Source organism: Eulemur rufifrons, chromosome 5, assembly GCF_041146395.1.
Source record: "Eulemur rufifrons isolate Redbay chromosome 5, OSU_ERuf_1, whole genome shotgun sequence".
NCBI classification, from domain to species: Eukaryota; Metazoa; Chordata; class Mammalia; order Primates; family Lemuridae; genus Eulemur; species Eulemur rufifrons.
Window position 1 is genome coordinate 17366191 of NC_090987.1, and position 27111 is coordinate 17393301.

The 27111-nt window shown below is 35.6% G+C and overlaps 1 protein-coding gene across 1 annotated transcript in view; it reads right to left on the reverse strand.

Moving 5' to 3' along the window:
* DCC (DCC netrin 1 receptor) overlaps window positions 1–27111 on the reverse strand; it is a 1008052-nt gene that overhangs the window by 163252 nt on the left and 817689 nt on the right. The window contains exons 13-15 of the mRNA XM_069467986.1: window positions 24767–24908; window positions 14670–14780; window positions 1580–1774 (exon numbers count right to left, since the gene is read on the reverse strand). Of these exons, the coding sequence (XP_069324087.1) occupies window positions 1580–1774; window positions 14670–14780; window positions 24767–24908 (448 nt within the window). The remainder of the gene's footprint in view (window positions 1–1579; window positions 1775–14669; window positions 14781–24766; window positions 24909–27111) is intronic.

Genomic DNA, 27111 nt, shown 5'->3' on the forward strand with positions numbered 1-27111 from the left:
CATATCCCAGTTTACCTTTAACAATTTTCCTAGATCTTTACAACATATCTAACACAGAGATTTTTCTCTTTTCTTATTAAGCATTCAGGGAGATTTGCCAATGTTAGTCTCCCAAACTACTAACTTTGCTGAACTTGGAGACTCTCAGAGAGTTTCTTTGTAATAAAGAGCATCATTATTAAAAGGGCATGGTGAAACGATGGTTTTCCTTCCTGACTTGCTTCTGAGTTTGCCTCCCTGTGCACTGCTGTGGGAACTTTCCTTCTGTCTGCTGAGTAGCATCAAGATGAACTGTCAGAGATTGTGTACGCTTTATAATGAATAAGTGAAAGTCCCCTGACATAGATTTGACGGCCATATGGCCACAAAAGACGAACTTTGTGATTGTCTTTACATTTAAACTCAAGGAGTGACAGAAAGAATATTATTTCTAAATGCAAAGTTAACAAAAATGTGGAGATTTTCAGTAGATGCTTCTCTTATTAGTATTTAAAGCAATTAGAGAGAGAATGGGTCACTACAATTTTCCCTTTGTGCTGAGAAAATCTTTTCTTGCTACTACTGCATTTTAGCTATTCAAATTCAAATCAGGCTTCTCATTACAGACATTCTGTTTGTGAGAGCCACTACAAATAAGTAGTAGATGGCCCCACCCAGCAATCTGGTTTCTTTTCCAGTGGGGTCATCATTCTTCATTGCAAGTAATGTGGTATTAAATCAACAGGTAGAATCAACTTGCTTTTTACTCTATGAGAATCGTTTAACTTATTGGCATCCTGATATATTACAGATATTTCTTTTATTTCCATCTGTTAACGATATAATCTATAATCCCTCACAGCAATATGGGAAATCAGATACAACATGAATATGAACACTTTTGCACACATTAGACCTCTCTGAATGAACAAATTTTTAATTAATTCAGATATATCACAACTGAAGTATTGTAGTCAGTAAAAAACTAAAACAAGATTGAATTCAGTATAATAAGAAAACTTGGATTGGGGAGGAAGCAGGATACACGCAGGAGGGAGTTTCATAACTCCAATTTACTGTCTTGACTGAAAATTCCTTTTTTCATCTTGTTTTACAGTCCTAATGCCATAGCCACAAAGCTTTATTGAATGTTAAGGGAAAAGAAAGTACCATAACGACATAATTCAAGGTTAAAGAAAAATGAACAGAACGTCTTCCTAATAAGAACAAATAAAGATGACAAATGTATTGATTTGCTTTATATAAGAATTATTAAGATTAGAAGTTTCCATTGACAACTGGATAAAGAAAAATGACCCAATGAACTTTTTGTATTCTATGACACAAAAACATGGGCCCACGCCAGGGCACTCACCATTACGGTTCTCTCTAGGTCAAATTCCCAAAATCTAAATTTCAGAGAAGAAATGTGTGTGAGTTTGTGTGTGTGTGCATATGTGTAGAGCCAGGGAGTTGCTCTAAGAATTAATATATACTACAAATTGAAGTCATAGTCCCAAAGAACCATATTCCAAGAAATAATATGATTTCAAATAACTCACTTATTTCCCTTAATAGAATAGAAATCACAGGTACTCACCTAACCTCTCAATGGAATAATATCGCTGCTTACTGTCCACACGCACTGTCTCAGCATAAGGGCTCCCAACGCCGTAACCAATAATGTAACCTCGTACCACGATGTTTGGGTTCAAGGGAGGAGTCCAACTCATGATGATGCAGTTGGTCTGGGGCCTCACATGAAGAGAGCTTGGCTGATCAGGAACTTGAGACTCTACGATTCAAAAAGAGGCGCCATCAGCATGTATTATAATAGAGCACGCAGCATGGCAAAACACTATTTAAATAAGACTTAATATCATATTCCATAGATGCTCAAATAATTCATTACTTATTGTCCAAGCCCCTCATTTTTTCAGCATGTGATATGTTTTCCATGTTTGATTCAACTTTCACAGAATGTCTCGAGCATAAGAAGATACTGAATTCCTTCCATGGGCATGGTAGTCTAATGTGTCTTTATTCTAATAGTTTCTTCCTTGTTAATTTTTTCATATGTTTCTTCTTATAAACCATTAATAAAGGGCAGAATCAAGGCAGAAGTAAGAATAATAGAATGGGAAATAAAATGTCAATGCTGTCTTGCCCAATAATTACTTATTCTGATTCAGGTAAAAACAAAAACAAATGTACCAGTGTTTCCTTAAGAAATTGTCAGGACGAAGAGTTTAGGGTCATGATCTACACAGCATGATTAGGATGGTACTTGAATCATGGTTTATTGTATGTGCAAAAAGTGCATTAACTATTAACGAGAAGATGACAGTGGCCTGGGTTAAAGCCACACAGGATTTGGAGCTGTGTAAATTTGGTTTAATACCACATTCTGTCATTTACTAGCCCTGTGTCCTCATGGAATTATTTAAATTCTCTGAGTTTTCCTTCTGATTAAGTTGGCATTCCAAATATTGACTGACTCAAAGCTGGAGCTCTGGAAGAAAGAGCAGAGTTCAAATTTGTACTGGATACTCACGAGATGTAAGACCATAAGATATTCCTTATCCTCTCTAAGTCTCAGTTCCTTCCTCTGTAGAATGAAGTTATGCTATTGAGAAAATTTAATGAGATAATTCATAAAATCACTCATGAGTAGCACATAAGTTCTAAGCTAATGTTAGCTATTAGAGAGAGGACGCATGTGCCATGTTGATATCCATTTTCTTTTAGAGATTGTGTTGAAAATTAATAAATTTTATTACTAAATTGACATTCTGATTTTCAATCATCATTCTTCCCTATGATCCCACCCTCAAAAGATTAATTTATTTCCTGGATACTGATCATTATTCAATTAGTAAACAGTATATTTATGTGGCACCCATTATGTTTGGAGGGTGGGGCTAGGTACCTATAATGTTCAGGATACAGAAGAGAGTGAATATGGCAGACATAAAACCTGCACTTTTGGAATTTAGGGTCTATTGGGAAAAATAGGCAAGTAAAAAGGCAGTTACAATAGACTGATAAATATTTCAGTACGCTAAATACAGACACATGTAGTCTATTCTTTGAAAATCAAGGAAGTATTCTGAAAAGAAATGGAAGACAGAATGTGCCCATCCAAACTTCAATACGTGTTTAACACAATTCTTGGCAATTAATAAGCCCTCAAAAAGAATAGTGATTTCAATCTTTTCCAAACTATTGTGTTCATTATTTCTGTTCCAGAAATTTCTGTTTCAAGAGATTCTGAAAATCTCTGGATTGTCTAATTATGCAAGGAAATGTGATAACTAAATTTAATATTATAATACATTTTACCTCCTCAATGTAATAGCAAATAAAGTTGATGCAATTCCTTTTACCAACTTTATCCATAATCAGTATGCACACTTCTAGCTTAAGTGATAGATGGAAGCATGCTTTTTATTAAAGTTTTTAAAGCAGGGACCATACCAACAGCATTCCAAAAGATTCTAAAGATGCTGCATCAACACAATTTTCTAAAGATGCTTTTTTTTTGTAAAGATGCCCCTTTGTGAGGAAAAAAGGACAAACTGTTATTTGTCTGCCCCAAAGAAGCCTGTGATATAATATGCAAAGACATCATAAAAGTTACATCTCAAAATATGGATATAAACCTTAACAGAAGAAACACAATCTTTGTGAAGTATTTCCCACTAGAAACTCCATGCAAAAGTAATAAAAGAGATGAAAAGGGTGAATTAATACTTTTCAACCCTATTGCTACAGAATCTCGTCAGTGTCCTTGAAATATAATGGACTCTACAATCAATTCTATTTAACACATTTGAAATTTTTACAATAACTATTGAAACAATAAGATAATCTGCCTAATTTTATATTAAGAACACAAACTAAGTACTATTCAGATCTTCTACATTTATGACTTTTTAAAAACAATATGAAAACATAATGATTTGAATGATAAGATTTAACATCTTTTAGAATAAAAGAAAAAACTTAAAATATTTTCAGAACAATAACTATTTCTCCATATTTCTGCAATTCATACAATAGTTCTGTTGCAAATTAGTAACCACAGAATTTCATCTGTTGGAGCTTTAAAGATACCATGGTAATGAATATACCAACTGGTTCTTGACAAAGAGGAGCTCTTAGTACACAAGACTCCCCTTTATCCTTCACTGCATAAAAATGTTTTAATCCTAGATGGAAATCACATAATTTTTAATAGTATAAATAATATGGATGTTAAGATATAAGAATATATGCTTCCTCTTCATCTAGATATTTAATGGGCTTTTATCACTCAATTAAGATCATAGGGCAGAAGGATAGTACCTACCAAGGCAGTATTGGACCTAAGCCATTCAAAATACATGGCCTCATCATAATAATAATTATGTCTGGAGATTGTTCATAATCCAGAATAGCCAATTTATGCGTACACACTCACTTCTTAATGTGAAGACAGAAATAACAATTTTCCTTTTATGTTACCTGAGTGAGTGTTCTCTAACACGGATGACCTTATGTATTGTGAAAGTGGTTATTACTGGAATGAACTATAAAATGTCAATTTAGAAAATTTGCTGTGGAAGGTATGTGTCATGAGTGCTCCTTGTTTTGGGTCTGAAACTGAAGTTGGCTGCTCAGAGGTACATGAAAGATTTTACAAATATCTCTAGAACAGTGATTGCATATACAACGCATAGAAGGATATTAGGGTAATTATTGAGATGATTTAAAAACAAATAGCACATTTTGCTGAAATATCCAAATTAATGAACCCCCAAATTTCTACTGGAATCTGAATGATCAAGATAACGAGGTCAACTGTCATTCTTGATTATACTATGGAACTATAGATTCTCTCTTGATTTAATTTGGTTCTAAGGAACAGATGTTATTCTTTGAGTGATGATTACAGGTTCCTGCTAATGAGTAATGTTCACATGCAGTACACCAGGGCATTTATTAGATTAAGATGTGTGACATTTCAATAATTATTGTACATCTCCTATATGACACTCACAGTTGTAGGTACTGGAGTTAGAGATGTAGTGTTGGGGTAGGAAAGACAAAAGCTTCCTAATAAACAAATAAAGAAACAATGAGATCTTGATAAGTGCTATGCTGGTAGTACAGTAACTGATTCAACAGGGAGAGTCTCTCTGTTAGAGTCTAAGGTGAATTATCAGAAAGAGCCAGTCAAGGAAACACAAAATGGTGAGCATTATAGGAAGAGGGAATAACTATTGCAAAGGCCCTATCCCAAGAATGAGTTTGGTATTTGAAGAAACCAAAGAAGGTCATTATACCTGGAACATGGAGGGCAAGAAAAGAAATGAAGAAGACGAAAAGAGAGTCAGCCAGTAGGATGTAAAAATGGTACAGCGGCTATGGAAAACAGCATGGTGGTTCCTCAAACTATTTTAAATAGAATTATCACATGATCTTGAAATCCTTCTTCTGGGTATACATCCCATAGAGTTGAAAGCAAGGACGGAAGCAAATATTTGTATATCCATATCCATAGGAGCGTTATTCACAATAGCCAAAAGGTGGAAATAACCAAAGTGTCCATCAATGGACAGATGGATAAACAAAATGTGTTCTATTCATACAATAGAACACAATTTTGTCTTTCAAAAGGCCAAATTGACACATTTGAAGATGTTATTTGAAATAAGCTAGTCACAAAAGGACAAAAACCGCATGGTTCCCCATACACGAGTACCCAGAGTAGTCAAATTCAGAGACAGAGAATAGAATGGTGGTTGCCGTGGGCTGCGAGGAAGGGTGAATGAGTTAGTGCTTAATGGGTACAGCACTGCAGTTTTGCAAGGTGGACAGAGTTCTAGAGATGGATGGTGGTGATGGTTGCACAACAATGTGAGTATATTTAATGTCACTGAACTGTACACTTAAAATGGTTAAGATGGCAAATTTTATGTCTATTATAACATAATTTTTTAAAATTAAACAAAAAAATGAGAAAGCGAGTCACCAAGAGACCAGGTCACCACATGCAAGGCAAGCCAATGTAAGTAATAAACTTAGATTTTATTCTAAGTACAATGAGAAGATCTTAAATGGCCTCCCCTGGGAATCATGGGAGAGTGAAATGTGATCTCATTGATGTTTTTGAAAGACCACTTTATTTTCTAAGTGAAAAGAAGTTTGTGGAAGGAGCATAGAGAGAAACGGGGAGACCATAACAATGTTTTTGTATTTGTCTGTGTGGCTGTTGTAAAATGAGTGAAAGTGGGCAGATTTGGTACATTTGGAAGGCACAGTAAACAGCTTTGGATTGGACGTGAGGGGTGTGAGAAAAAGGAGACTCAATCATAACTCATAGATCTTTGGCTTGCGCAACTGGTGAATGATGTACTGAGATGAGGAAAAACAAGCCAGCTCTCCTTGGGCCATGTTCAATTTGAGATTCCTATTAGTCAAACCTGTGGAAATATCAAGGCAGTACTTGTGTGTATTAAGTCTGGGGTTTTGGTGAAAGGTCAGGACTAGAAACGCAGATGTGGAAACGACCAGCATATAGATAGTATTTTAAATACATGGTCATGAATATAGATATAGACCATGTGTGTAAGATCATGTTATTGCTATGCTGAAAACCACCCTAAGTGCTCCCATATCACATTGTAAGGCCAGGTTCTTCATGATGGCCTACAAGGCCATATATGATCTATCCCTGTTCTGTTCCTATCCCTGTTCTGTTCTTACTTCTATGACCTCTTCTATTTCTTTTCTCTTTGCTCACATCACTCCAGCCATCTAGTCCACACTGAATACTTTGCTGTTCCTCAAACATGCCAGGCACGCTCCAGCCACAGGACATTTGCACTTGCTGTTCCTTCTGCCTGGGAAGCTTTGCTCCAGATGTGGCTTCCTCTGTCACTCTTTCAAGTTTTTATTTAATTTCCAATTGCAGCTGTTCCTGACTATCATGGTTAAAACCGTAATCTTCTTTTCATCACTCCTAATCTCCTCTGTTATTATCCCCCACCATAGGATTTATTACCATTTATTTTGCTACCTATTTAATGTGATTATTTCATTACTCTTTGTCTTATCCCCTTTCATAACTCCAGCTCCAGTCCCCAGGACAGTTCCTAGCACAAGGTGCTCAAAAATATGAGAATAAAGTCTATATTGCCTATAAAGTTAAATATAACTGTCATTATATATAACTGTCATTATATACAAAATTACAGGTTTTGTATATCTCTCTCCATTAGATAAGAATTTTAAGGAAAAAATTGATAGAAATGAAGCATGATGAAAATACAGTTATTAAAGTCTTTTTTCTCCTAGTGGCCAGCAAGATTTGTCTCTGCCAGCCCTTGCTAATGAAAATGATCACCGCTGCACACTGTCTGCCGTGGGTGGCACTGCCAAGTGGTGTCAGGCAGTCGGTACTTTTGACAAATACTCACATATCTGCTCTCCATTTAGTAGGCTGCATTTTATGGATCATTTTGTTAGAGTTTTGTTCCAGTCCTTAATAGCCTATATTTCTTTACAGCGAATTGCATAAGGCAATTGACATACCCACACTCTATCTTTCCCAGCAGGTCTGATATGGACTAATGTGCTCATTTCTATAGGCAGAGCCTGTTCCCACCAATGGACATCATTTCCCTTAGGCCACTGGCCTCCCTAAACTTTGAATGTTTTTTTTTGTCGTTTATTTATTATAATAGACTACCATTTCTATTCACTATTGAACTCTATTTTGTATGCTTTTAACATTCTACTCCTACCATTTCCTCAGTATTTGTTTTTTAGCATATTTAGAAAATTTATAAGCAGCAAAATCTATTCAGTGGCATATGGTTCTATAGGTTTTGACTAACAGGTGAAATCATGTATCCACCACACCTTTCGTGATACAAAACAATTCCATCACCCCACAACTTCTTCAGCCTACTACCCCTTTGCAGTCTAGCCCTATCCCAATCTCTCATTATTAATTTTAATAATGAACTTTAAAGATTCTTTCCTCTAGGAACAGAAAGTATATTCTTCGACTAATCTTTACTTACTGATCTTCAGCATTAAAATGTTTAAAACCATCTAGGTTTTGTTCTTTTTCCTAATAACCAAAATGGCTAACATTTATGAAGACCTATTGTGCATGTGTCATACTCAGCATTTTAATAAATGTTATCTCCTTTAACATTTCCCATATAGTTTGCTCCATTAGCTATTCTACACATTTTATATTACTTAAGTTGTTAATTTTCAGCGTTAAGATTTGTAATTTTAACCATATTTTATCTTTTAACTTTGAATATGTGTTTTCCTTTAATCTTAATTGTTTTACACTAAATCTTATTATTTCATCATTTTACTTTATTTTTAGCTCCTTTTGTTTGCCTATTACTAATTTTACTTTATCACTGTTCCAAAAAATTGAAAAAGGATGTAGAAGTTCCAGGGGAGTGAGTTTTGACAGCCCTATTCCTGTAACACCACAACAATGAATTGCAGTTCTGAAAAAAATGTCTCCTAAATCTAAGTCAGTTGAACTGGTAGGTCTTAGGGTGGACAATGTTTTTTCCCCTGTGTCCTCCAATTCCTGATATCAGCTAAATTAACACCTTAGTGACAATAAAGACAGATCCTGGAATGGCTTGTCCCTTCAGGCCCAGTAAACAATCATTCCTCTCCTGAGGAAATCATTCATCAGAATCTGCATTTTACAGCTTCTGCACCTTTACGCACTGGCCTGGTTCATATTGATGATAACTTTAAAAAAAAAAAAAAAGAAAGAAAAAAAAAAGTATTCCTTAGGGAAAAAAACCCTCAATGCCATGCCCCAAGTTTAATCTTGACAAAACCACTAACAGTCTTCCCTTCCCTGATCTTCTCTTGCTTAGTGAAGCTGCAGAATCCCAATTCCAGATTCCTGAAGGGGTAAATCAGCCCTTTTGTACAACACTTGGACATACGTGGATCCATTTACGGAATTCTTGATTTGATAAGAACCAGCAGGAAGTTAAGATCCCTCTCCAGGGTAGGCGGCTGGTGTGTCAAACAGAACACAGGAGAAACTACCACAAAGTTCAATTTTATTTACAAATTCCAATTTCTTGAAGTGGCGAAACCTAAGCCTGACAGAGCAAATACCCTCGATTGTTTTCCAAAATCAATTTTGGCTTTCTGTGCTATACTCCTTATGTGTAAAATGAAATCCACTTAAATGATATTTAGGGGCTGGGTTTTTTTATTTTGTGATGAAATAGCTGCTGTTCCACTGGCTGATCTGATTCCCCAAGTCTGTTAGTTAGCAACACGGAATATCACAAGTGGCTCCTTTGGAAAGTTCTTTTGAAAGAAATTGTTTCAAGACAGCCACCTACACTCCTCTGTGTACACCAAATCCCATACTAACACCAAGTTAAATTGCCAAAAGAACACATTCTTTTTGTCACTGGTGTAGACCCCACTCCTTACCCCACTTCTTAAATGAAATGAATTTAGAGTGAACCCATCTGACCACTACCTGATCAAGCTAATAGGGCTAATTACCTATTTCCTGGGGGCAGGAAATAAGAGCCAGCTCCTAGGTTCACATTTTTTACTGCATTACTCCTGCATTTTCAGAAGTCTCTGCATTGCTGATTTTTGCTAACTAAGCTCCTCCACTTTAGTGCAGAGGTTTAATTTTAAATCACATCATTATTGATTGTGTATCACAATTTCCACCTGTTAATGTCAAAATTTAAAAAAATTAGTAGCACAGGCACAAACAGATCCCGGAGGATACCTTGTTGAACTTCATCACAAATTCTCTCATTTCCTTATGCAAGACAATTACATAAAAACCTTGGGGAATTCTAATGATCTTGGGTCTTTTTTTAAGCTGAAATTTTGAGGCACAAAAATACATATTTTAAAACTTCCCAGCTGTCGGTAATAACAATGTGCTTTCCAGGGAACCTTAAACAAACAGTGTGGTTTGGCTTTATAATTACTTTAACAAAACATCCTAATTAAAAGGGCACTCCATAAGGAAATAGAGTATTTCTCCAAGTTACTGTTATCTTCACACTGCTTAAGCCAAGCTGAGGAGGCAAGAGGACCTACAAGAAGTCACAGGAGACAGAGGGTTCCTTTTAACAATCTGCAAACAGCACAGCCTTTTATGAACTGACTTGTGGGCCCAGAGTTACATATAATGAGTAGATTACTCTCTTGGGGTTCACCACGGGACTGGGAAGCAGGAGGGAAGTTATGCAACACGACACATCCAGGGAGGGCTAATGCTACAGTTGCTTCCAATGTGGATTTCTTCAATTACAGCAAAGAATGCCTCCCATTTCATGTAGTTTTCAGAACGATTGCTTTCTCCATCATAATTTAAGGAAAATCAAAGCAATTCTATTTGAAATTTTACTCAGGACGTTGGTTTCATACCTTTCCAGCAGTAGCCAAGAAAGTTTTGGTGGAAGTCATTTATATCTCATTTTATGATTTAAAGATTCACATGAATAAGTTAAAATGAGATGAATATTTTAAAAATATATTTTTTTAAATACAGCAACCCAGCACACTGAGTATTCTTTTGCAGCAACTAGTGACCACTACTGAACTTGTCCATTCATTCAAATATGAATTCTTATCAAGGGTCACACTTTTTAATATTCAATTGGTACAATCAAAAGAAGAAAACCAGAAAGAAGGAAAGGAAATCAGAATCAGTTTATGTAAGTATCGCAGTGGAAAGTGATCAAGAGTAGATAAATTGAGAAGGCCTTTGATATTGTCAATTTCTTACAGCAAGTGGAACATACCTGTCCCACACTGTTACACAGTTAAACACCCTGAAATGGCTGTTAAGTTTCCAGCATGTTTAAAAATGAACAATCTGAAATCATTATCTATAACCGTATAATGTGCAAGAAGTAGCAACTCTCCTGGCTTTCTTCTACTAATTTTTTATTTACCTTTTTTCAGATTGCAAATGTACATATTATGAGAAAGGATAAGACCATTGTCTTAGCAATTATCATCCAAATGAAGAGATGGAAAAATGAGAAGAGAGGCAATATTTGAATTGTGTGGAAATGTGTTATGACAATCAACCAGTAAAGAAGTAACATTTAGATGAGTCAGGATGCATTTGAACTAATAGTGATAGACATACATTTTCTTAAGGACATCTTTTTGAAGAATGTCTTCTGTGCCGTCACACACACCCTTCTCTATAATCCTATTTGTCAGAATGCCCTTTCCCTGAAGTTTCTAGTTCAAGTGCTACTTGTTTTCACAAAGTCTTTTCCCGTTAGTGCAGCCATTAACTGTCTATGCCTCCAAATAGCTGGTCTCGTCTTTTTCATGTTTGTACTCCCCACGACTCAGCCCCCTGCGGGTTCTTAAATTACATTTCACAATAACTGCATCCATAATTCAAATAAGGAAACAGTAAGGAGGAGTGCTGCATGCAGAAGAGGGCCATTATTAAGCCAAGAGCATAGAAAAGTTCAAACAAATCCAATTAAGCATTTATTAAGACTCTACTCATGAGCATGGCATCGAGATTCTTGATTAAAATAGATGTATGAATTGGATTATGTTTAGATCACATAGATATGCAAAGCATGGAGTTAAATGGAAGATTTGTGCCATCTAAGAAATAGTGATTTTATATTTTAGTTCCACTTAGACTGTGACTCATTCGTAGTCAGGAGAAAGAGCACATAAGTCAAGTGGAGAGTCCCTTTTACTCTGGATGTTTATAAGAGCTTCAGCACCTCTGCTCCATTTATTTTCACTCTTTCCAGTAAGAGATACAGCCCCTTTGGTTTGGGTAAATGATAGGACCTTATGTCTTAGAATCGTTTGTTAGCCTTGAATCACTGTCTTTATTGTCACCAAGTCAGTTCCATGGGATCAGTGGAAGCTTTGCTCTGGTCACCTGCACTAGACCTCAGGGCCCAAAATGTAGCCTGTGGTTCCCACTCTACAGCTGCTAGCCGACTTGATCAACTTAGCTAAATTTTCTAAGTTACTCTTCTTTAAAGTAAGGCTAATAATATACACTCCATATGGGTAGATGAAAGGATAAAGCACAATTACATCAACTTTAAAAGTTATTTTCAAGTAAAATAGAAAAAAAAGTTGAATATGTGTTTAGCTTATCATGACCACCTTTTATTCATTACATAAGACAGATCACATCCTCATGACTTTAGGCACAACTCCACTGGCCTCCTTGCCATACATACATCAACCAACAATTGGGATCCGTCTCAGGATGTCTGTTCTTGCTTTTCCTTCTACCTGGAGGGCTCTTGTCTGACCTATTCACATGGCTGCCCCCTCACTTACTCAAAGTTTGGGCTCATATTTTACCTAATCACAGAGACTTTTTCAACCCCTTATATAAAACAGTATGTCCCAGTCCTTGCTATTTCCTCTACTATGCTTTAGTTTTCTTCAGAGCATATATCACTATCTACCACCAACTCAATAAAACTTATACACCTTGAGAGTAGGGGCTTTATTTGTTGCTCTATTCTTAGTACATAAGGTAATGCCTGACATATACAGGCCTTCAATAAGAAATGCATGTTGAATAAATACATGAACGTCTCCTGACCTATTAGTAAAGGGTATGAACTTTGTGAAGTGTGACTTTGTGTAGCTCCACGACTTTTCAATTACATAGCCTAAGACAAATTAAATAATCTCTCTAAGCCTCAAGTTACTTCTCTGTAAACTACAATGCTACCTCTAGGGTTATCCTAATAAGGAATGCCTGTGTTTACCTACTTCTATTAATAATACATTTTTTATGCTTCGGCCAGAGTAATCTCTACAATATGCAATACTAATCAAGTCACTATTTTTTTTTAATTCTTTAATGACTTTCTTGGGATAACGTAAGTTATTGCTTTAATGGCATTCTTAAGACAATGTTTAAAATCTTTAACTTGGTCTTGCCAGATTTAGAACCTGTCTATCTTACAAACCTCATCCTATGTCATCTCTGTGTTTTATCCTTGATAGTCTTTTTTCAGTCCCTGAACATGCCATTGTCTTGAGTTCAAACCTATAATTACGTTACTCTCCTCAATCTCTAATGTACTTTCTTGCACAGCTAATTCTTATTCATCCTTCAAGTTTCAGTTTAAAAGCATGTCTTCCATATGTCTGTCTGTCTACCCACCTATCTATTTATCCATCTATCTTATGTTTAACTACAGTTTTCAAATGCCCAACTAAGTTTGAACTGTAACAAGGGCAATTTCCTATACTTCACCTAAAATGTCTTTCCTTGCTATACTCTAAGCTCCATGAGAAAAGGACCATGTCTTATTTATTTTATTATGTATTAGTGTATTCACTGAGCTAAGCACAGTACCTGATATTTATATTTCTATAAATATTCTTTGAATTAGTATGCTGTCACATGGCAATAATTACTATTATTATTGAAATATCATCTGTTGACTGTTTTACTGCTACCATAAATATTTTAGTAAAACCAAATCTGTGACTATAGTAAAATCATGAATGACAGCGAGTTATTTAGAAAGAGGAGAAGGGGAGGGCCAAGGAGGAGGAGAATGGAGAGAAGTTCAAGAAAGAGGAAGGGATAAAAGACTTGAGAAAGGGTAATGGAAGGAGAACTAAGAGGAGAATAAAAATGAGGAGAGAAGGGAAAGAGAGAGAGAGAAAAAGGAAAAGAAAAGAAAGGAATATAGAATTTTTACTTTCCCTTTTTACCGGAATAATTTTACGTCTATCAGTTAAGGAATAAGAGAATTTTGTTGTTATTTAGGTAATCATCTTGTGTCATCACATTTTTAATACATATAAGTTTATCTTTTTCTCTACCTTTTCTTAGTCCCAGTTTTGATTGCCTAGCTTTAAGTATACTAATCATAACTCACTTCTTTTGAGTGCCTCTCCTTTTCATGAATTTCTGTCTATTTTATTTATAACTCTAATTCTATATGGCATATTTCTGTTTTATCATTTAGATTCTTTTATGTCACTTCCTTTATCCATTTCTCTTAAAGTTTATTTTTTAAATTAATTAATGATGTTTTTAATTTCAAAAGTAATTTCAAGATTTTGCCTACATTTAATTTATTGGTATTTGAATTTTATATGACTCTTAATATCTCATCTATGAATGTATCAAGGCAACTATCAACTAACCAAATAAAGTAGGTTGTCTTTCATATCAAGAAAAAATAATGGTGATACCATAAGCAAGTCCAAAAACACATATTGATGTTTTGCAGAAGCATCATAAAAGAGCAGAAGAAGCTATGTGAAATCATGATTCCTATCAGAAATTGTAGTAATTCTTGTGGGGAAAATGGTTAAGGTCAATTATTCAAAATAACATAAATAGAAGAACATCTCATTTCAGATCATCTTGAAAAAAAGTAACTTGATATGAGGACCATAACTAATGCATAATTAGTGCTATGCCATTCCTGGTATATTGTATTTTATATGGCATTGTTAACTATGCATTAATTAGTGGTTTTTGTCGTGTTTTCTTTTGTTTTGTATCTGGAGACACAGGAAGAATAAATGTCCCCAAAGCTGGAGTGCATTAACTTTTTTAAGGGGCCCTTTGAAGCTGAGGTAACAAGAAGATAGAAATCAGAGTGACAGTGACTAGGGAGAAGCCTTACCATCCAGGTCATTCTCTGGGGTCTCTGCTGTGTACCAGTTGGAAGGCGGTCCAGTGCCGTTGACGGTCATGGCTGACACCTGGAAACTGTACTGACTTCCTTTCTCCAGTCCTATGAAAGAATTTTCCACAGGGGGAAAAAAAGTTACTCAACAAATATTTTAGCTGGGTTCAAAAAGCTTGAACAACATTTTAATAATAGTTGACATGCCTTACATTGTTTGTGATTGTTGTGGTAATTATTGTTATTTTGACCAAAAGGGCAGGGATATCACAGCGAGAAATCAAATTATTTTTTATATATCATCATGTATTTTTTTTTTCATTTATAAAAATGTATCCCTGAAAACAGCCTTAGGGCAGATGCAGAATGTAAAATATGAATGATGAAGAAATAATCAAAAATAGCAAGGATCATTTTTCCTCACTGTTCAGAAGGACCCAGCCTATAAATCAAGAATAGTCAATCTAAAAATTTATGTCTTCATCATTCATTCAAGGTCAGTGAATGTGTTTTCTTTGGGCCAAAAAAGAATCTGAAGCCAATGCACTTTAGCAGAAAATATTAGAGTTTTTATCTCTTAATACCATCTTTTGAGTATATGTTGTTTTGTAACAGCTTCCATAATAGAGATGAACAAAATCAATACCTATGATAATTTGGACACATAATATTGTACACAGTTATGACATTAGGACTTATTTTAATGAGCACAGAGAACACAGGTAAATTGCGGAGGCCACATGGATCATTAGTCTGATAAACATAAATTTTTGATATAAATAACTTTCCTCTTACCTAAATCTCAAAGTAGCTCATTAACATGACAAATTACTTTTAAAAAAAATGATATTTGTCAAAAAAAATATGAAATTTTTGAGACATTGGGAATTCAGCTTAAATGGTCAAGTCTAAAATCTCAAGGAATTGAACAACCATTATAAAGATAAAAATGTAATCTCTCTGTTTTTTTCCATTAATCTGAAATATCCAAATATTTAGTGTCCAGAAAAATTTATCAATATAATAAATTATTGGGAAAATGATGCTATATCATATACAAAGTTACATATTTATAGATTTTTGCATAGGTGGTGAGTACTTGATACTAAGGGGAATACTTAACTATGCTTTAACTGATGGTTAAAAAGGATTTGTTCTTGTCAAGGGGCAGTTGCTTTCAGTAAATAGTACTATTAGAGAAGACTGTTTGATCAATTCACCCACACAAAGGTTACCTGTAACACAAAATACTGTCCTCTACAGAAGCTTCTCATTTTATAAAATAGACAGGAAGCTCCATGAAGACATGTACTGAGAATGTCATTGGTGTTGCTGTCTTTGTTATTACTGGTAATTTAGTTGTATATCTGTAGAGCCCACAACAATGCCTGGCCCATGGAAGGCACATACACAAAACAACCCTTGAAAAATCTACTAAAGCTGATTAGGTACAATAGCGTTTAACACTACAGAAATATTAGGTTAAAATACAGCATTCAACATCATCAACAAGGTGGCAAAGAGATACTTTTGAACATAAGGCCCCTGTCATTCCTCAAATAGGCTTGTACTCATTTCAATTCATTAACATGGTACTGATCTGATATTTGTTAATATTTTTCACCCTTTCATAGGCACTGTTGTTGATTACAGGGATTTTCTTGGAAATTAATAAATTAATAGAGGGAAGAAATGGTTACCCAGTCATTGTAGCTCATGACTATCATAGTGGTCTTATCAAAAATAGTGTCCTAATCCATCCAAAATAAACTCTTTTGTATTTATATAGAAACATAAATTCATTTTTCTTCAAAATGGATAGACAATTATGTCAATAGTGTCTCCAATAATTAATTTGAAATACTATCTGTGATAGGCAGTTTTATGTGTCAACTTAGCAAGACTGTAGTACCCAGTTATTCAATCAAACACTAATGGGGGTGTCACTGTGAATGTATTTTGTAGATGGGACTAAAGTGCATACTCAGTTGAGTGTAAGTAAAAGATACTGCCCCCAGACAACCTGGGTGGCCTGGATTCAATCAGATAAAAGGCTGAGGCTTCCCTGAAGCAGCAATTCTGTCCTGTCATGAGCATCAATTTTAGCTTGACAGCTCCTGCCCGTCTTTCCTCATGGCCTGCCCCGTGGATTCTAGAATTTCCCAGCCAGCCATCATAACTGCTTAAACCAATTCCTTGCAATAAATCTCTCAGTATATATTTCCTACTGGCTCTCTCTGGTTGAACTCTGACTGATACACCATTTTATCACGTGTAATATTTTGACATGTATTCCGAAATCTTTTGAAATGTCCCATTTTCTTTCTGTTCCATTCATTCAAATTAAATCAAGTGGTTATTTGTGCACAGATTCTATCAATTTTTTAACAGAAGCCAGTTAAAGCATCTCACTCTAAAGTAGATATGCAAATTTTTCCTTATAATTTTGTCAAATTTTGATTTATATAGTTTGAGTTCAGGATCAGAGTCGGTAAGCTAGTTTTGAGCAAAACAAAGCCTGCCAATAACTTGAAGTAAACATTACAAAGCAGTTTAGAGACCCTCTGTTGTATTATAAATGTTTCCCCAACAGGGTCTCACCTGGCCAGCCTGAGATATTTATCAGAATATCCCTTCCAACCATATACAGTAGGGGAGCTCTTCATAGCATCCGCTCTAACCCATCTGCAGTGAAATTCTAGCACCCATAGAGATTAATGCCTTAGGTCACTCTGCATATCTTGCCACATTTCTTTGATGTATCATATTTTATCTTTTTTTTTTTTATTTCATCTTATTGTTATGGGGGATACAGAATTGCAGGTTACATACGTTGCCCATGTACCGCCTGTCCCCCCAAGTCAGAGCTCCAGGCGTGTCTGTTCCCCAGGTAGTGCGCGTTGCACCATCATGTAGGTATCTATCCCTCCCTTCCCCACCCCCCCTTCCCGAGTCAGCAAAAAAAAATCTTTGACTTTGCATTTTATTCTAGAATTTAGCTGGGCTGTGGAGTCTTTCTTGATACAAGCACCTAGAAATGCTAAGTATAAAATATTTAAATATGTATAAAGAATCTCATTATTAAAGGAAATCTTAAGTAAGTTCTAGTTAAATGGCTTATATACAGCTGAACATCTAACAAAGTGACACTGTAAATAAACCAGGAATACTTCTGGAGTGAGAAATCCTCCAGTGGAGGTAACTCACCTCCAGTAGTTTTGCTTGTCATAAAAGTTGCCACAGTATCACCTACCGAGAGAGAACCCACTGGTCTATCCAAGTAGGATTTAAAAAAATTAAATCCCTATTTTAGGATATGTTTACGTGAGTCTTTGGCTTCTAAATTCAAAAAATTCTGTATCAAACCTTTTTCAACAGAATTAAACCTATGATTTTTTTTTCTTTTTTTTAATCCAGGTAAGTGTAGGATGCAGTAAGAAGCAGAACCAGAAATTCTGGGTTTTCAGCGAGGCAATCTGGATTTACCTTCAGAATTCTAAGTTGCAGATGTCTCTGCTTCTACACTGTAAGGGTTACTTGGCTGGGCAAGTTTTAGATGTATTGAAAACTCTTTTAATCTTAATTTTCCATCTAAAGTGATTAGGTAATAACACATGCTCCTAACTTACAGTGTTCTTGTGAGGATCAAATGGCAAACTGCTTGTAAAAGTAATCTATAAAATCAAGCATTTAACAGATGTAAAGATAACTAATATTTGTACCATGATTTTCGGGTCACTTTCTCACTTAGTTTTCAAATACCCTGAGATTTTGGCACAGAATAAATCATTGCTCCTGTTTTAGAGATGAGGATAATAAGGCTCAGAGAAAGTAAGCAAGTACACTGTGTGCTGTTTTAATCAGAATGTGTTCTCTCTCTTGCTGGGCACCTGTCTTCAAAGGGCCCGTTTAATCTAGGCTGGAACCCAAGAGAGACATCAGCAACAAATGCAAAGCACTGTGTAGACATGCAAGGAGTTTGTGTTTATAATGATTACATCAGAACTGAATAATGGGCAGGCAGGCAGGAGAGAATTGATGATTTTACTACCCTGACAATGGATCAACCTAAGAGATCAACAATACCCAAAAATTAGTATGAAGAAGAGTTACATTATTCTCTTTTTTCAAGAGTTTTGCAAATGATCACTATGACCAAGCAATTCTGGGAGACCCGGACCCTGATAGCTGATATCAAAAGATCTTTCAAGGCTACTTTGATTTATACATCCAATTCATTCATTTATTTATCCATTAGAGGTGAAGTAAAGGGAAGTCAGTCTGTCATTAAAAGCTTTTTGTGAGTGTATCGTTCTAGAAGTTGTTATCTTGGATATGTTTCCTGACCTGGGATAATGGGAATATTAAATAATATTTTTAAAATAAATTGGTCAGGAAAGCTTTAATCTCTTCTCGAGTTACTCAGCTTCTCTAGCTGCAAAGGTAACCTTCCATTTTTTATTACCCAACAGACATCTCTTTCTATCGCTGCATTTTCCCACTATCCTTTATATATTCATACAATCACACATATATTGCCTATGGTCAGAAACATATTATCTACAAGTTAAGAGGTAAGAGTATAGGTTTTTAATTTAGGAAGAAATAGGTTCGAGTTTTTGTTCCACTGCTTATTAGTTGTGTGACCTTGAAAAACTAGCCCTCCCTCTTTGCCTCAGTTTTCCCATCAATAAAATGGGGATATATAAATAACAATTGTTGTAAAGATTAAATTTAAAAACATATATAAATATTTTAGCATAGTGACTGGCGTCAAAGCTCAGTAAGTGATGATGTGGCTGTTATTGTTGCAAATGTTAAACATAATTTTTAATATTAACGATCTGTGTAGAGTCATATAACAGCTTGAGTCACTCACGATAAAGGGAACTAAAGACAACGATATGGTGTAGTACAAGGAGCATGTAACACGGAGTCCACATGGGATCATCCCCTTAACCAGTGGTAGCTCTTAGTGATATCCTCTCCAGTTTTCAGTTACTTCTTCTTTAAAACAAGGGCTTTGGATGAGATGAACCGTGTGGTTTCTGCTATGTCCATCAGGATCCTAAAGTTCAATCTCAATGTGTGTGTGTGTGTGTGTGTGTGTATGTGTGTGTTTCTTAGTTGCTTCTATGTGTAATCTTATTCTAAAGAATGTATGGTGTAGCTAGCAATGCTTTTCTTAGCTGTAAAAAAATTCTATTACTGAAAGCAGATTATCTCTGCTTGCTTCTATCCTTAATACTAAGTGCCTTCAAGCTCTGTATTTCTTCTGTTCTATTTCTCATTTTTAGATCTCATGGTAAGAGATGACATATCATTCAAACAATTTAATTTCCCTTTATTTCCCTAATGTTAACCTTGTTATAAAATTGCTATGCTATTGTTTCAATTTTTCAGTCCATAAAATACCAATGCATGTTTACCATTATGTTCATTCCATATTGGCCATGAAACACAAGAAAACTCTTAAATTCAATTTCGAACAACCTTCTCTGAAGAGCGATCAAAAATTAAAAAGAGCACTTTAAAATTTAGTTGACATGGGTTCTCACTATAAAACTGATAGCAGCAATTTAAAATCCTTGTTATAACTCTGAATTACTTTGTTATTGCAGATGTCTCATTATCCTGGTAAAAAATACACACACAACAAAAAACACCTGTCTAACAAATAGAGGATTGTATAAAAAAAAAAAAAAGTTTGAGCCTCTACACCTGAATATTTACATCATACAAATGATGCATTCTGGCAGTTCCAATTTTATAACAACCAAATCAATACACCCATGTATCTTACAGGCATTGGAAACATGGGGTCAAATCTTTTACATTTCACAGTGCTGCAGATTTATATGGAAAATCAATTACTTCTACTTACTACAAAATATGTAAGTTACTAGATACATCCTGGGGACAAGTCTAAACCACAGCCAACCTACCAGTGTGTAGTATTACTTCCTGGGGCCTTAAGGCTTTGTAGCATTGACGATATTCCCACAATGTCTAGAAATGCAACAGGTATTTCTGAAGCCAACTCACAGAGCAGGGGAGAGGAAGGTAGAGATTTTACAAAGCTTCTCTTTGAATTTTTAAGGGTATGATGTTATTCACTAACTTTTTTATTGCTTTAGTTCGACTAAAAAAGGAGGATGTGTAATCTTTTTTGTAATAAATATCAGGTGCAGTTACAAATATGACTCCTCAGATTCTGTTTGTATTCCTAAATACATTTTTTCCCCCTTATACAATGAAGAATAACAGTATGAATAAAGGCTTCAAATTTGAGGTCCACATTCCTACAAATCTATAAAGACAGAAATGGGAATTTGTGAGCTATTCCCAATAACAAGCTAATTGCATCTCATTTCTTTGCTTTTGGTTGTAATGATAAAAAACCAGTGAAGATGGGCTACTCCCTGCTGATTAGAAGCTCTAATTGTCACACATATGTTAGATGAATAAAAATGTAGAATTCAATTATTTATTTTTGAATAAGCAAAGTTTATTACAAGATATAATTCACAATGATTGTCCTAGAGAGGAAAAAATAATTTTAAAGCATCTGTAGTAGGTTGAGTAGTATCCTCCTGAGATTCATGTATACTTGGATTACCAGCACTGGATCTTACTTGGAAATAGAGTCTTTACAGATATAATTAATTAGTGATCCTAAGATGAACTCACTCTGGATTTAAAGTGGGGGCCTATATGAAATGCTTGGTGTCTTTATTGGAAAAGGAGAGAAGACAGAGACACAGAGAGAGGAAGGTGGTGCAAAGATGAGGGTGGAGATTGGAACAATGCATCTACAAACCAAGGAACGCCAAGGGCTGCTGGCAACACCAGAGGTTAGCAGCAAGGCATGGGATGGATTCCTCCTCAGGGCCTCCAGAAGGAACCAAACCTGCCAACACCTTGATCTCAGGCATCTGGCCTCCTGAGCTGTGAGAATAAATTTCTCTTGCTTTAAGCCACCAAGTTTGTGGTAAATTGTTTTGGCATCCCTAGGACTAATATAGGATCTTTGATGGTTAAAGGCAAATACTTGCTGCTCTCTCTCTTTTAATTTTCCCCAGTGATTTTACCTTTTGCAGAGGGAAAGTCCTAACATTTTGTGTATTTAGGGAATCAGAATCTTGGTTTGATAATATTGAACTGAATGTATTAAATTCTACTTGCCAAAAGAACTCATAAATACTAAGTGAACTCATGAACAACAGCAAATTCTGCGGGCCATGAGGCTACTACTCTTAATTCATTTTCCAGACCACTCCCTTCTAAGCTGTTCTGGTATGGAGATAGCTTTAGTGGAAGGAAATCTTTAATTTTTGTAACCAAAAGTTGTAATATGCCATTAAAGTCTTGACTTTTCATTTCTTTTTCACTTCACACGGGCAATTAAAACTACCTCTTGTATTGTTACAAAAGTAAGCAACGCTCACTATTAACATTTTGGCATATATATTGTTCTAAATATTTTATATGAATGCATATTGTTTTGTTTATAAACATGGACTCATGTACTAATACTGATTTAAAATTGAAGTATTTAATTAACAATATGTTTGAAATATTTAACATGTGATTTAATATTTTTACACTATATCATTTCCAGTAGATGTACAGTATTCCATGGTAGGATTGTATCTGAGTTGCTTAGGTAGCTGCCTATAGTTGGATATTTAGATTTTTTAAAAAAATTATTTGCTATTCAAGTAATACTGCAATGAATATGTTTCTAGTTAAAAATTTTGAAAAATATGATTGCTTCCTAGGAGAAAGTCTTAGAAATTAAAATCATGGTCACAGTTTTATGAAGAACATGCATCTATAAACATACATACACATATTCACATATATGTATCTGTATGGAACACATATCTTCACATTGCTTTCCAGAAAGGTTTTAGAAATTTTCTGTCCCACAAGCAGTACATGAGAGTTCACATTTCTCATAGTCTTTCCAGGACCGTGTGCCATCATTTATTTTTATCATTATTACTTTAATCAAAGGAAAATGCCAGCTCATTTTTGTTTTAATTTGCATTTTTCTATTTACTAATGAGATTGAACATTTTATCATGTTTATTGGCTGTTTATAGTTCTGTCAATTGGCCTTCCTATTGGAATGGAACGCTCATCCTTTCATTAATTCTTTTATAATGAGAAGTTTATTTTATATTTTTAATCTTTATCATTTCAAAAAGGAAAGCAATGACAAGAAAGTTTCAGGGCTTCAAATTTCTGTATCTGTAAAAAAAAAACATGATACTTGGATTAAATTATCCTTAGAGTCTCTTCTAGTCTAATATCAAATTTAGGAATTGTACTAAAATATTTTCAGCAATATTTTTCAATTTTGGTGATTTCTCTCCGAGTAAATTATGTGTTGTCCTAAGAATCCTAATGAGCCCATATGCCTCACTTCAATTATTTTTACCTTCATCCCATGATTTTGTCAAGGAAAAAATATAGGATCCTGGCTTTTTTAAAAGTCTTTAAAATGGCATAGTAGAATGCCAATACTTTCTCTTCGATTCAACCATACCTGTCTAGGAGACTGTCCAGATTTAAAACATGTAATGTGATTTTTGACAATCTGCCCTGGAAGTACTCTTACTATTGTGCTAAAATTGTATAGGCACAAAAGGCACAAAACTCGAGGGGAAAAAACCAGGTTACTTTCAGGTCTCTGATTGTAGGCTAAACAAGAAGTTTACAGTGCGCGCGCGTGTGTGTGTGTGTGTGTGTGTGTGTGTGTTATGATTTCAAGTGGAAATTTACTAAGCAGAGGTGTAGAGGAAAGGGATAAATAAGGGATTTTTTTTTTCTCATTTGAAATACTAGTTTGCTTTATCCATTAGTCCTAAGTCACATCCTTTATAGTTGGTATGCTGTCCTGAACCCAGTTTATGTGCGACCCCAGTCTGCTCAACTTCACTTACCCATCTCTGTCATGAGCTACTGCTATTTCCTTCGTTTCCCAAATCCCTATCAGTAGCTCATGCTATTTCTGTAAAGGGCTGTAAAGCTCCGAGTGCTGCTGCTACCCTAGATCAAGCCATCACCATGTAAAATGCTGGCTGACAAGGAGACACCTCCATGATCACACAGTTACCAGAATCTCTGGCTTTGCAGAGGGTTGTCTGGAGGTACACAGTCATCCATATCCTGCTGGTGGATTGTGACCAATGGCAGACAAGAGACCGACTGCTCACACTCCCTATCCAGCCACAGATTGTGAGACAGTAGTTCATGTAGCTCTTAAGAGACACCCAGGAGACCCAGCAAGCCCTGTGTTTGTCCCAAAGTTGTGGCCTCCCCAGATCAGTAATGTGCCACCGTTATCTGATTCCTCTTCTTCCCTGGCTCACTTGCCTTGTTCCCTCACTATTGCTTTCCTGAGCCTACACTCCCACAGGTGTTACTTTGAAAGCCCTGCCTCGGTCTGTTTTCTAGGAACCTGGACTGACACATCTTAAGGGTTGCAATAGTTAAAGGAAATGTATGAGTATTCATTTCATAAAATTTAAAAAAAATTCTTTGCATGGGAACTGGGTCCAGTTTTCACAGAGAAGTTTGACCTACTATGTATGAATTCTGACAATATTGATACAAGAGTGAATTTATTTTTATATTTGTGGAAAGTAGCCCGATCTCTCTCTTCATTTCCCATTCTACCCTGTTTCTCCTTTTCCACCCCATCCTAACCCCTGGAGAATGGGGAAGGGGGATCAAAATGACTTAAAATTGGAACCATTTTATTAAATGACCTTTAAAAGTTATTAGTTAAAACATTAAAAGTTAATAGATAACAGGAGCTACTGGTGAATCAGCAACACTGAGAAACTAATACAGATAAAAATGGCAGGATACATTTATTAAGATGATGGTGTAGAGCATAATATATATTGAAAGCATTGTAGAGAATATAAAGTTAAAATATAAAGGTTACTCTTGTCCTAGCCAATAAATGTTACCTGCCAGGAAAAAAAAAAATCAATGTTCCTTTGAAGTGAAAGTGTATTTTGTTCCTAAAGCATTTAATTCATCAAAACCTTGCAAGACTACACCATGTGAACACTGACCTGTGAACAGGTACCAGAGGTTGTTTGGCTCCAGTGTTTCCATCTCACCCCTGCGGGTTGTCTTTCTGTGTCGAATTTTATAGCCAGTAATAAATCCATTTTGTGTTCCTGATGGAGGAGGCAGCCAGCTTACTTTGATACTCTGCAAGATAATAGATGCAAATTAAAACATTGGAGAAAGAAAGGACTACAGGACAGGGTCAATGAAGTGACCCAAACCTAAGTGTGAAGAAAGCAGAGAAGCAAGAGGTATTAGTGATTGTCACTTAGAGCCAAATTAAATCCATTCTTAGAATCTGACTGCATACTTACTTTTTGATTTTAACAAAAATACACAATTCATTTGATTGATGGCATAGCATTATCACCTCTCCTTTGCATAGACCACTAGAAGAAGATAAAAATATTCTAAGTCGTATAAACCCCTAAAAATATAGAGAATAAGACTATATTGGATGAGAGACAGCAACTAATATTTGGAAGGTGCAAATTGGAGGGAGAAGGGGAAAGTTGAAACCTAAATACCTTCTTAAGAGAGAGTAATGAAAAGCAAGGCAATGGAAAGCATGACAAAATTCAGGGAAACCTGGACAAGGCATTGTTGCTTTCTAAATAACTTGGGAGGTAGGGCTGAAGCACGGTGCTGATACAGAGGATGTGTTGAAAGTCATGAAGATGGTTGAGGCCTCCGGTTCTCACCCACACCCAGTAAAACCAGTGCACAAACCCTCCCTGACCTTAGAGCAGCCGGGAGTTTTATGCTCCAGGGATATTAAACACAGAAGCCAAAGATGCAGAGGTATTATATTAACCACAGAAGAGAACAGGGATGTGGGCAACTGTTACTAAGTTAAAGATGTGAGATACCCATGTCTTCCTCCTTCATCTAATACCCAAAGCAATGACAACTAGGTAGAATATCCAATAATCCTTCTCTAGAGAAAATTAACTTTAGAGAAGACAACAGTTGGATTTCTGATTAATTCCCCAGTAGTGAGGCTGTTACTTAATAACCTCCACCCATGCACTAGAATTTGCAGTTTGAGTTCAGCTTTTTAGTACTTCATTTTAATGTAAACCAACAATTTGACACTACCAGACATCAAAGAAGGCCTTTAGCATAAATGAAAGTGGAAAAAATAATACATAAGAAAATAATGACACCTGAAGGAAACAGCAGTCATGGACAGAACAGGATTCAAAAAGATGCCATTAATACCTTGATAATCTAAGAGAAGATATTGCATCCATGAACAGGATAACAATACAAGATGGTGAAAGATTAAAAATATCTCATGCAGTCATTTTAAACAGCAAAATTACTACGAAAAGGCAAAAAAATGTGAAAAACATGGCACCTAATATATCTCAAAAAGGGCACTTGTTTACAGTATAAGAACTGAAACAAGAAAGACCGAACCTCTCCTTGTTCAACCTCAGCTGGGAACATGAACATCCGTGACTCAAATTTGCGCATAAGCACAGAAGCACCGTGGGCAATGATTTTGGGTTACAAATAAATTTTAGCAAGTAGAAAAATTTGCAAATACAGAATTTGCCAATAAAGAGGACCAACTGTGATTACACAATAAATATGCTTTAATAATTTCAGGAACCTAATTACATAGAACTGATCTGATTAATTAGGTTGTTAGAATATATTTAAAGGGGTATGGTACTACTGACATCATTTAGTACATCCTCACTACCCTTTAAATGCAACAATTTAAGCATTACTCTTACTGATATTTGTTAACAGTTTTTGTACTTAACACAGACCTGGCAATGGTCTAGCACTCTACGTGAGTTACGTTGTGTATATCAGGATGACCCGGTGAGTTAAGGTCTATTCTTATGACCTGTGTACAATCACATAAACGGGGACACAGAGAGGTTAAGTGACTTCAAGTCATGCAGCCACTAAGTGACAGAGGCCAGATTTTAACTGCGATAATATGAGTCTGAAGCATGGCATTCTTTACTATTTAATATTGCCTCCCACAAGAAGTTCAAGAGGCCGAGAGTCTAATTCATTTAGTTATTATTCATACAAAATATATTATTAACTGCATCCCTGCTGTGTTGCAAGCAGTATCCTTGGGATTATGGAAACACCCAAAGAAGTCACAGTTTACTCATTCTGGCTGAGGCAATCGACATTTAAATTAATAATGAAAAAACAAAATGCTAAGTGCTAAAATAGAATGCCCAGAGGGATTAATTCTGTGTCCTGTGGTCAAGAAAGACTTTACAATGAGCCTGTTCTTCAAGTGTGAGTAGGACTTCATGGAGGGGTTGGGAAACGTATTTGAGATGGGGGGAATATCAAGAACAAGTTCAAGGTG